This window comes from Artibeus jamaicensis, unplaced genomic scaffold, assembly GCF_021234435.1.
Source record: "Artibeus jamaicensis isolate MK-2021 breed Jamaican fruit bat unplaced genomic scaffold, CSHL_Jam_final scaffold_754, whole genome shotgun sequence".
NCBI classification, from domain to species: domain Eukaryota; kingdom Metazoa; phylum Chordata; class Mammalia; order Chiroptera; family Phyllostomidae; genus Artibeus; species Artibeus jamaicensis.
In genome coordinates, this window is record NW_026522054.1 from 7,358,121 (window position 1) to 7,370,196 (window position 12,076).

Below are 12,076 nucleotides of genomic sequence, written 5' to 3' on the forward strand. Positions count from 1 at the left end.
GTTGGTTCTTACAAGTGTCCTCACTGGGGATCGAACTCACAAACCTTGGTATACTGGGAGGACACTCACCAACCGAGCTGCGGGCTGGTAGCGGAAGGTGGCTTTTCACAACAGCATCTTTAAGTGGGGAAGACTTCAGCAACGCGGACTGGTTAAAGAAAAGCTTCAAGCTGCGATCGGCAGAACACATCAAGTGAGGAACCACGTCCCTGCAGACCCCGATGGCAGGAGGAGGACGTGAGGGACAGATGTGCCCCGGGGAAGGTCATGAGGGACGAGGACCCAGGATCTGAATTGGGAGAAGCCGGAAGAACCGAAAAAAGGAGCAGGAGGAGGAAGAGAAGGAAGCCACTGAGTTGCCCTGAGCTCACTGGGGACTCAACCTGCGCAGGACGCAGGAGGCAGGACTCAGGATGCAGGATGCTAGACCCTGGCCGTGCGCCCGAGCTGGGGACTCTGCCCCTCCCTGCGTGTCCAGCTGCCACCGCCAGAGTGAGTCTGAAAGGGCTGGTCAGCCAGGCCCCAAGTGCAAACCGCCGCCGTAGGAAGGTGAACGGAAATGACCAAGCACAGCAGCAGGGGACAGACCGCCAGACCCCAGAGCTGACCGGCGAGGCTGCGCCACGGCCAGCATCCCCTGCTTTGGTTTACGCTGTGCCCGGTAAAAGCTGGTTCGCAAAGCCACCTGATTGTGCGGCCGTCCTGCTTTAACTGACGCACGAGTTGGGGTCCAGTGAGAAACCGCCCTTGTGCCAGGGACGCAGCCGACAGCTCCCGTGGCGCTCACTACAAATTAAGCACGGCCCTGATGCTCTGGTTTCCGCCTCTCCCACACCGGGGTCTTGACAGCGGCCTCCTCCCGTTCCCAGGACTGTGAACATGCCCCTCCCCCATCGGCAGATAGAGACATGGGGAATGTGCCCTGAGCCTTGAGGGCTCACTCCCTTCGGGGGACCCTTTGGGGAACCTCTGACCAGAGGCTGTCCTTCGGTGGGGACTCTAGGTAGCCAGTAGACACTGCCCCACCGCCCCTTGGGCTCATGCTAGGGGTGCGAAGCTCAAGCATTGACATTTACGTAGCGTAGTGACCCCAGTAACTCTCCCAACCAGCAGATGCCAGTGCAGTCTCAGCCATGACAGCATCCTGTCAAAGCGCAGCCTTCCCTCCCAAATCGAACACCATCGGCCCCGTCGCCAAAGGGGCCGGAACCCAGAGCAGCAATGGCGAAGCAGCGTGAGCACAGTGATGGGCCTTCGGTCAGCAGCCACGATCGACAGAGACCGATGTATGTTCACCACACTGGCAAGAAGAACAACTGGGAGTAAAAGAAATTGCAAACTTGCCACGTAAAAGGTGCGCTTCCCATTTCTTCTCGCTTCTACCCCTGGCTTTTCCTGGCATCCCTCCCTCCGACAAGGAGCCCGGGCCTGCGTCCAGGCAGGACGGCAAGACGCTGGGCAAGGGGCCGCCTTCCTGCTCACACGCAGCCCGTTGCACGGGCTGCTGGTTCCGACAGCCGCTCCCAGGAATAAAAAACTGTTTTCTACTTAGCAATTCCTTTTCTGATGTCCTTTTTGATATATGAGCATTTAAAAGAAAAATAAATATGACAGTCCTGTATAAATTTGATATTGTTAAAAAACGTAAACATTTTTTATTTCATGTGCTCACCTGTAGATAACAACAAACAGAAGTTCGCCGACAGCCAACGCTCAGGCCGGGTCGCCGGTCACTTGGGAGCGTGAGTCTTGTCGTGCTTCCGGATAATGTCCAGGAGGTTGGCGCCGGTGACCAGGCGGCTCTGGGCCTGCCTGTCCCGCTGCTGTTCCCGCCGCTGCTGCTCGCGCAGGTAGGGGGAGTGCAGGAGCTGCGGGGGCAGGAGGGACCCCGTGGGCTTCACCCTCTTGGCGATGTCCCAGAACAGCCGCTTGGAGCTGTTGTTGACGAAGGTGATGGCCGTCCCGCTCTGGCCTAACCTGCCCACTCTTCCCACCTGCAACGAAGAGCAAGGGGCTTTCAGAGCGTCTGCGTGGACGCGCCACACACTTTTCCCCAATTTATATCAATGCATCACTGTTTGGGAAATCGGTTTACGGTGCGCGTGTGTGCACACACGTGAGAGATCGGAAATGGGCAGTGACTGCTAAAGGACGGGTATGGCTTCTCTCTGGACGATGAGAAGCCTCTGACACTGACCACAGTGCCGGCTACGCAGCTCGATGACAATACTGAAATCCAAACCGCTGGACCCCAGTTTTAAAATGATGAACGGCACAGGATGGGAACTGGCCCACTGAAACCTTTACACAGAGATGTTTCATAATATCTCAGTACACAGCTGTCGAAAACCAACTGTCACCGTCTCCAAACTCTAGAACACAGGAACCCCCAGCCCCCAAAATAAAAAAACAGACACGGGAACACCTATCACAATGTAGAACGCACCCCTCCTTTGACCAGCTGGCTGGCAACGAAGAATGTGTCCCCGAAAGCGCTGTGCCGGGCGCGCAGTGAACACCACACACCACAAACACCCGGCAGCCCCTCGGTGGAGGGTCTGCTGGTTGCAGGGTGCCCACACGCCCCCGCCAGCAGCCCACGCGCAGAGCAGAGCCAGCCGGGGCAGGCAGGTCAAGGCGTCAAGGAACCCTGAGCGCGGTGCTGCCCATACCACACGCACACACGTGTGAGCGTTTATCCTGCCTCACCGGTGTCCGTGACATGCTTCACAAAGAGGTCCAGGCCCACCACAGGCAGCATGGCGTGGCCTCACCGACGCTGCACCGCAGTGGCACACACATGCCCGTGTGACAGACACGCGCAGACCAAGGCACTCGAACTTTCTGGGCCGTGCACTCGGCGGGGGGGTCACTCAAGGGAAGAGGCCCACTTCTCCTCTGAGGCCCCTGCCATCTGTTATTTGTGATCATGTGTGTGCACGCTTTGGTTACTGACACGGGCACACGCACACCAGCACACAGGCCCACCTCGAGGGCCGGAGGTCTCCACGTCTGTCCCCTGCCCCTGGGCCCCTGTAGAGTGACAGCACGGTGCCCCTGTGAGTGACGGAAAAGGTTAGAGTTACATCAGCACACTCCCCGCAGGAAGCCTTGGCGCTTCCCGCCGCTGTAATATCTTGGGAAGATCCCCATCTGGAACCACCGCGAGTGGAGAAGCAAACGTCCCAGTCCGTTAGGTGACGGCAGGCAGAAGAGCGGAGGGGGGGGGGGGGCCCTGGGACAGGGCCCAGTCTCAGCATGGGCCACCAGGACATTAAACAAAGGCACGGAGAGCGTCCTGTGGGCCACCAGGCACAGGAGGTGGCAGAGCCGATGGCGAGGACATCGGAGAAAGGCTTTCCTTGAAGGGCCTGAAAGCAGAGCCGTGGAAGGAGGGCCGGGCGCGGCAGGGAGGCTGCGCAGCGCTGAGAGCAGGCTCTGTCCCCGCGGGGAAGCGGGGCCCCTGGCTGGCGTCTCTGGCGCAGGGAGAGGAGCTTTAGAAGGGAAAGCCTAGAAGGGACGTGGACGCGGGGGCGACGAAGACTCGATCCCTGAAACAGCCAGTACGCTGACGGGCGCTCTTCATTCGGGCAGATGCAGCACTTAAGACAAAGCCCCGTTGTTTTCTGATTATAAAAGCCACTGAACGGGCTGCAGAGAATAAGAAATATAGAAAGGAAACAGAAACCAAAACCAACTACTTACAAAAATTTAGCTCCCGTTTTAGGTTGCTATTTCTCATGAGGCTTTAATGCATTTAAGGCAGAGCGCTTTTAAAAACAAAATTTAGTTTATATGCAGACCTACATGTGTACCTATGCGGGAAGAATCGAGTTGTACGTCCATTTGAGAACCTGCTCTCTTCTCTGCCCCACTGACCACGCCTCGCCCAGGGAAGGCGCGGCGCCCACACCGAGCGGCTCACCTGGTGCACGTACTCGTCCATGCTCGGGGGCATGTCGAAGTTCACCACCAGCCGGACCCGGACCAGGTCCAGCCCTCGTCCCAGGACCCCCGTGCTCACCACCACCTCATGGTCTCCGTCCAGCAAGCCCTTCGCAGGAGAGCAACAAAATGCAGTGTTACCTACCGGGGCGGCCTTCCCCCCTCTGACCCTCGTTCCTCGTTGCTGTGGCAGCTTTTCGGGACTCGGGTCTCAGTGTCCCAGACGGGAGGTGCTAAGTCCCTCCCAAGCCCCCGAGTGAGCTTTCTCCTCGCGTGCTCAGGCAAACCTGCGCCGGTCCACACAGACCAGACGTCAGGAAGCTGGACTTCTGAGCCAGTCCACTCTCTAGCAGACAGCCCCGGGGGACCGGGCCGACTGCTCCCAGCCACAGAGGCCAGCGAGAGGGGCAGTTCACTGCAGTCACTGCCACCCTCAAGTCCTCAGCGGTTAAAAAGGTCTGCTTCAAACACCAGCTGGCAACGCAGTGTCTTTTGAACAGGAGACCCTCGCAAAACAGAGCTGCAGGACCAAGAGGGCCACAAGGCGCCGCGCATCAGACCTGCACCACGCTCCTCCTCTCGCCCTGGGACTTCTCCGAGTGCATGGACACGCTCTTCAGGCCCGTGACCTTCCGGACCGCCTCGCTCAGCAGGTCGGCTCCCAGCCTGCAGGCCACAAACACCAGCACGGGCGGCTGGAAGAGCTTCTCATCCTGAGAAGGGAAGCACGCGCTTAAAACTGTGCGGAACACAGCTCCCCGCGGCACGGGTTTCCGGAGGCGTCAGGATAGCTTTAGCATACGCACTGGCACCAACAGGTTACTGACATCATTGAGGAGGAAAACCACATATGCTACTAAATTGGGGATTTTATCCAAAATACACACAAACAGGAGCCAGTCTACTGCCCTTCTACTGCAAAAATAACTTCTAAAAATTTAAGTGCAATTAAAAATTTTAAGTACTGTTCACAATAAAAACAAAACAAGGAATAATAAATGCTGTTCATAAGTCAATGCAAACCACGTTATCTGAATACATTTTAAATTAACCATGCTTACAGACATAGTCACCTCACAGATTGCTGCTTAAGTTAGTCATTGGCAAAAATTCCATTTCTCAAGAAAAACTAGCCAAGAAAGAGTTTATCCTTCCCTTACATGTGAAACTATTAAAATTTTTCAAAACAAAAAACCTCTTCTCCAGGAACAACCCTGATACTCCGACGTGTTTCTGTAACGAGGATCAGCCCGCTCTGCACCTACACAGCATGTTTCCTCAAACAAAAATGTAAGTGATTCTCACAGAATCCTGGGCCAGGCAAAGCCGCGACTACCAAACACTGGAGCCAGAGTTCCCCGAAGCTGCGCCCCACACCCACCCCCCCAAGGTCCTCGGGACGTGCAGGCCTGCCCTGCAGACCCGGGCGGAAGCTCTCCTACTCACGTTTAGGATTTCAAACAGCTTCTTCTTCTTGGCGGGCTCCTCCACCCACAGGACGATCTGGCGCACGTGAGCCCCGGGCAGGTTCTTCTCGCCGGCGGCGATTCTCACGGGCTCGTGCAGAAGCTGGCCGGCGAGCTGCTCTATGCCAGCTGGGATTGTGGCCGAGACCAAAATGGTCTGAGAGCTGCGAGGGACGTGTTCCAAGACGTCCAGCACTTGCTGCTGGAAGCCCATCTTTAACATGGTGTCCGCCTGGAAGAAAGTCATTTTACAGTGGTCTGATGTGATGTGAAACCCCAGCCACCTCAGGAAAGACCTGCTGTAACGAGTGAGCAACGCTTACACGGACGTATTGGCCACAGGGTCAAAGGACAAAAGACCGACTGGGAGGGGAGATACGTTTATGTAACATTGCGTGGGGTGTACCTATGTGTTTACAGCGGTGCACACCTCAGATACAGTGAGAGCGAAACCGAGCTGGGGGAGACCAGACCGAGGGGCACACACAGGTGCCCCTGGTCCCCAGTGAGCTTCGCCCAGAGTTTCTGGGGCACGCTCTGTGCTCAGTGCCGCCCCACAGCTTTGTCACTCATGATATTCTTGGTCCCTGACAGCGCAACACCCAGCCGCACTGCCAGCGTCACTTCTGAGGGCCCCCAGGGCCAGACCCTCGCTGAGCATGATGGACAGTCAGGCTGAGCATGTGCCACGTGCCAGACAGTGTTCCGAGCGCTGGCCAGGCCGCATGACACCCGTGAGGCAGCCCCGCTGCGATCCCACTTTACGATGAGGACCCCGGGGCCCACTGCACATGACCGGCGACCTGGCGCAGCTGAGACGTGGACCCGGGGGCCGGGCTCCACAGCCACGCCCTGCGCCCCGCTCTGTGCTTGGCACGCACGCAGGGGCCCTGCCTTCAGAGACGAGCGGGTCTGGAAGGGAAGCTGAGGGGCCGACCCAAACCAGCCACAGGCACGTCCCCGAGACAGTAAACCTCTAAATGACAGCACATGCCACTGGCCAGCCACTCCCCCCACTGCAAACACTGATATTCTCTCCCTTGCATGGGCCCCCGAGCCGCCCTGTTCAGGGAAGATGACAAAAATGCAGTGCAGAGAAGCCAGCAAGAAGGACACCGACCGCAAGTTCCACACCAGGCCACTCGTCAGGCTCCTAAGAGGGGAGAGCGTAAGAGCAGGGTCCCAGCAAAGGGGAGCCTGGTCGCCTGCTCGGGGCGGCGGTGTGGCTGACGGAGCACTGCCACCCAGAGCACTGGGCATGCTGTTCGACCTCACACAGGAGTTCTCGGCCCACAGGACGCTGTCACAGTCCCTACGCCACCCCAGCCACAGTTCTGGGGGGCCCAGGACTTGCCCCAGGCCTCACGGCAGATGCAGCAAAGCCTCCAAGCCTACTCTTTCCAGCACCACGTACTGGGGCCCATGGAAGGCAGGCCGGGTTGCCGCCCAGCCAGCACCTCGCACCCCATGACTCCGATCGTGGCTGGGCGACGCCAGGCCCCTGCTCCGCCGCCGCTGGTGTGATGCGTGTGACGGCAGCTGTGCGCTGCAGGCAGATGGGCTGCCCCACGGTTGTCTGCTCTGGCGCCGGGCTTGATCTCCCACAAGACACCTGTCCTCCTTTAATAAGCCGGCCGGCCCACAGTGCAAAAATGCCTCTGTGCTCTTGTAACAGAGAAAACCACATACTTGCCTGCGTCCATGGAGAGAAAAGTTAAAAGGCCACACAACAGATCATCGTTACGACTTCCCAGTCTCCTGCTGACCGCGGCCTGCTGCTGGCTCCGCTGTGTTTGTCGGGAAGTGGCAGCAAATGCAGTGCGAACACAGCCCACCCCAGAGCCTGGCTGCAGTCAGCACTGCACGAGCCCAAGCACGGCCCTTAGAAAAGACCCTCCATCCCTCTCCTTCGGGGGCGAACGCCTGGATACACAGCGAAGCCGTGTAACGGAACGCACTTTCCCTGAATGCACAGCGCTGCGTGACCCTGTCTCTACCCACGATACTCACTTCATCCACCACCACGATCCTCACGCCACAGAGCTGGACGGAGCTCTGCTTCGTGATGTCCAGAAGGCGGCCGGGAGTCGCTATGATGACCTGAAGGAAGGGACACAGGCCAATGGAAACATTAACAAGCGAGCTGGAAGTCCGGTGAAGGACACTTCAGTGTACAAGTTCTCCCCCCAAAATACTGGGTAAATACAAAGGGAAAAATACACTTGAGAGAACCTGGCAGATCCTCTCACTGGGAAAAGACCAACCGAAACTGTCATTTAAAAGGGCAACGTGAGAAGGACAAGTATCTCTTCTGCGATGTCAAAAGGACATCACTTTCCTCAATCAGGGAACGAACGTTCTTCAAAGTCAGTCATCTCTAATCCTTGCAAGTGTCAAGATGGGGTGAGGGGACAGACTGGAGAGCTGTTCCCAATGGAAAGGATGAACGAGACATGACAACTGAATACGACTAGGGATTCTTCAGTTTTGTCTGTTCGTGTGTTTTGCTCTTCAGATTCTACACATGAGGGATACGCAGCACTTGTCTTCTGTGTCTCGGCCCGCCCGCGCGGTCACAGATGGTGAGTGCATTCTTTCTTCCCGGCCACATCCTGCTCCATTTGTAAGTGCACCGCAGCTTTTCCGTCCGCCTGTCTGGTGACGGACACTCAGGTGGCCTCCACAGCGCGGCCGCTGCCAAGAAAGCTGCGGTGGACACAGGGTGCGCGTGTTCTTCTGAATCAGTGTTTGGGTTTCTGCAGATGGGGGCTCAGCAGTGAACTCGCTGGGTCACTGCATGGTTCTGAACCGGAGTCCCATGCCACAGAGTCTGAAAGGACAATTCGCAAACACGAGTGGCCCGAGGAGGAGATGACAGCACCTGAGTCCCGTGCACGCATGGTGCATGGGTGTGACCTGCCCGGTTCTGCAGCTGCACTGCGGTCACACAGGAGAACGACCCTGTTCGTAGGCCTCAACTCTCCAGTATATGAGCTTTGCACTTTCGACAAATCCCATCTTTCTGAGAGTCGCCTTCTGGACCATAAGGGTGAACTCAGCCACGCAGCCCCAGGAGCAGACGTGACAATCAAACGACACCCGTGTGAACACCCAACAGCTCCTGGCATGCAACATGCACCCAAAGAACATGTTCTTCCCTTTCCTACACAAAACGAACTTTACGAAAACGACACCTGGCCAGAACGTAAGGGCCATCTAAACTCACACTTGAACCCTGCTCAAGGCGGGACCCCCAAGGTCTGTGCTGCTCCGAGAGACAGCCTGAGGAATCGGCACTCACCTTGACCTGCTGCCGCAGACGGTGCAGCTGGGGGGGCAAGGGCAAGCCCCCGACCAGGAGCGCGGTCTTCATGCGTGGCAGGCCCCTCATCAGCTCTTTGGCTTGTCTCTCTATCTGAATGGCCAGCTCCCTCGTCGGGGTGAGAATGAGCGCCGACGGACCCGTGCTCTGCGAGGGCGGGAAACAAGGCTCAGAACGGCAGCCACCCATCCGCGCGGCTATGGGCCAGCTCTTCGGAGCTTCCACGAGCGCTCCCCTCCCACCTGTGCCCGCGAGCCCACCTGGAAGCGAGCCCTCCCACCTGCCTGCTTGCTACAGAGTTTGTCTGCACAAACCATCATGGAGAGAACCACGTCTCGCAGGACTCAGGCAGACTCTGAGCAGTGAAAGCCCAGACCCCAGGTGAGGCGTCTACAATGACCAAGCTGGGATGGCAGAAAGTCACACTCAGACTCCGTGATACTCCTCACATGGCCATGAAGAGCAGGGTCAAGGCTGGCTGGCTGTCTGCCCGTGACCTTCCCTGTTGGATTTCTTGTGGGTTCACTTTCTTTGTCCAAAGAACCTACTTGTGTGCACACCCACCCCATTGCTGCCCTTCGCTCTGTTCAGGCTCTGCAGGAAATGTCACCTGAATCTTGACCGTCGAGTGCTGCATTTTTTTCTCACATTATCTTCCCCTACTCTTTGGTTTTTCAAATGTGTTAGAAAGAAAACACTTTGTAAGGAAAGCAATCTTGGAGACCTTCAGCAAAGGTCTTTTGTTCGATATCACATAAGCAAATATTCCTTAGAATTATGCTTTTCAGACACAATACGAACTTCTAAATCCTAAGTTTCAGTCGGCAACTTGAACATGGTTGAGTATAAAAGCTGGTAAATACCTCACTTGTTTCTGAGAAGGATCCACTTGAACTTGAACTTACCTCCAGTAAAGCCCGGATGATCACAGGAAGGAGAAAGGCTGCTGTTTTCCCAGAGCCCGTGTCAGCGCTGGCCAGGATGTCCCTCCCCAGGAGACCTACCGGAGTCATCTGCATTTGGATGGGGGTTGGCACTTCGTAGCCTGAGGCCTTCAGGTTGAGGTTCAAGGCCTCCGGAAAACCACAGTGCTCAAAGTCAATAATGGGCCTGGCAACATCTTGCCCTTGAACTGAAATTCCCAGCTGCTGTTTCAGGTTTTCCACCTGGTCCTCCTGAAGGCTCGAGATAAAGGGGTGCTCTTTATACACATACGGCAAGGGAAGTGCGGGCTCGGGCTGGGAGCCAGCTCCCTGTGGGCGGCTGCCCGCTGCCGTCTCCTCCGTCCCCTGAACCTGCAGCAGATGTTTCGCTTTGCATTCCAGGCTGCACACGTCTTCGTCTGTCTCGTCGCAGATATACTCTCCGTAGCGGCCACAGACCACACACACAGGCTCCCCGGGCTCTGCCCAGCGCTGCGTCTTGGAAAAGGACTTCACAGGCTCTCCAGACGGACCACTGTCCGTGGCACCCTGCTCGGGTCCCACCTGGGGGCTGGGGCAGGGACACGGTTCCGCACGGGGCCTGCCACTGGCTGTGGCTTCTTCTGTACCGCCAGCATCAGCTGGGTGACCGTGACCACTGCCTTCGTCCCACCGGAAGCCTTCTGCTTCTGATTTCACTTTCTTGGCCGCACAGCCTTTGCCGTCCTCGTGAGTGTTCCTCTTGACTTTGAGAGAGCGCGGAACAAACATCCTTCAATATGCTGTGGAGGGAAGTACATAGTGAGATTTATTTTACCTGCCATCAAGTTCAAGTACCAAGTACCAGGTGGCTATCCTAGAGTCAGCCCGGTGTTTGCCTCAGGGGACCAGGGAGAGCATTGTGACAACACGGTTATCAAGCTACTCTTCCATTCACCAGTTCTCTGCTGAGAAGACAGATTCCTTTTCCTCGCACAGGTGTGCACACACGCACGTACGCACACCCACACAGGCACACAGGCACACAGGCACGGCCTACTGCTTGCTGGCTGCTTGCACTCTAAAAGAGCATACTAGGGAAATGGGGAGTAAATCCTATGCCCTTTTCACAAAACAGGAGCAGTACTTCCCAGCGGGAATCTGCAAAACCAAACCACCAAGCACAGAGGAAAAGGCTAGTTTGACCCAGTAACAGAGACGGCGCTGGGGTGATTGAGCCCGGTGCTTAGTGGTTCACGTGCCACCTGCCTTCCGCGGGCTCCAAGGGCAGGGGCTGCCCGCACAGAGGCACGCGGGTGTAGTAGACATTGTGCTGTGTCGAGCCTTAGTCCAGACACGCGCGTCCGTGGAAGACACCGGCCACGCGGACACCAGGGGCTCGCAGGCTCCCCTCCGCGCTGGGGCCGGCCTGACTCTGTGGTGCCCGCCGTCACCAGACACGTCTGTGCAGCCCAGGGCAGGGGCTGGGAAGGACGACCTTCCACCCAACTCAGGAACCAACATACTCATGCAGTTTTCTCAAAAGTCAGTCTCAGGACAACACCCCAATTCCAAGGAAACGCAACTGCGGGTCTGCAACTGCTACCCTAAGGCTCCGGGGAGGGAGGCTCTCTGGGTGCGCCAAGAGCCGGTGACGCAGTCCCCCCAAGGCCCACAGGAGCCGGCTCCTGTGGCCGCCTTGCTGTTGCTGCCCGCCTTCCCCACGCCTCCACCCAGCGCTCCCAGACCCTCCCAAGCGCGCAGCCCTCACCGTGGCCGCGGCCCCGCAACCAGAGCGCCTGCGCGTCACGGCGGCCCTCCCTTAGAGCGCCTGCGCGTCACGGCGGCTGGGCACCCAGGGCGCCTGTGCATCACTGAGCTGCTAGGAGACGGGCCGGGAGGGGCGCTGCGGTCGGTGGGAGGGAACGCCCATTCCAGGGCAGGGGTCTAAGGCCCGGGTCCCAGAAGAGGCGGAGTCCCGAGCCACCGGGCCCGCCGCGTCTCCTGCAGCGCAGAGCCTACTTTCCTCTAAGCGTCGGACTGGGCTTCCGGCAGACAGGCTTGGCCTCACCGCGACTGGGAGGGGCGTGCGGAAGAGAAACCCCTTCTCCCTCGGTTGGGAGGGTAGGCGGGGCCTAGAAAGGCGGAGCCATGGAGGGGCGGGGCCGAAGCCCAGCGCGCTGTCCACGCCCCCTTCCCGGCTCCCGGCCTAAGGCCAGGCTCCGATCCGGATTTCGGCTGGAAGTCTCGCGGGGAGGGGCGGGTGTGGGGATCCTGTTGGAAGAATTGACGCGATGGCTTGGGCCGGGCTGGTGAAAAGGAGTCAGACGGCCTCAAAGGGCGGAAGGGGCGGTGCGGGGCCTGGCGACCTCATGAAGTGGGAAGACTGCGGGTGAAGGGAGGGGCGCAGTCCCCGGAGGCCTGGACACAGTCCTGCTGCC

General features: G+C 58.0%; 1 protein-coding gene across 3 annotated transcripts; it reads right to left on the minus strand.

Annotated features, from left to right (window-relative positions):
- Positions 1-1,621: 1,621 nt before the first annotated feature.
- Positions 1,622-11,739, minus strand: DDX59 (DEAD-box helicase 59). Of its 3 annotated transcripts, none has more exons than XM_053659609.1 (8): positions 11,407-11,739; positions 9,639-10,438; positions 8,713-8,880; positions 7,422-7,511; positions 5,392-5,643; positions 4,506-4,658; positions 3,926-4,054; positions 1,622-1,994 (listed from the first exon to the last, which is right to left on the minus strand). In XM_053659609.1, the coding sequence occupies exons 2-8, from the start codon at positions 10,425-10,427 to the stop codon at positions 1,731-1,733; spliced, it is 1,845 nt and encodes a 614-aa protein (XP_053515584.1). In that variant the 5' UTR covers positions 10,428-10,438; positions 11,407-11,739; the 3' UTR covers positions 1,622-1,730. The 3 variants fall into 3 exon arrangements, with proteins under 3 accessions (XP_053515584.1, XP_053515586.1, XP_053515585.1); XM_053659611.1 differs by lacking the exon at positions 11,407-11,739 and adding an exon at positions 11,222-11,242; XM_053659610.1 differs by lacking the exon at positions 11,407-11,739 and adding an exon at positions 11,162-11,237.
- Positions 11,740-12,076: the final 337 nt, after the last annotated feature.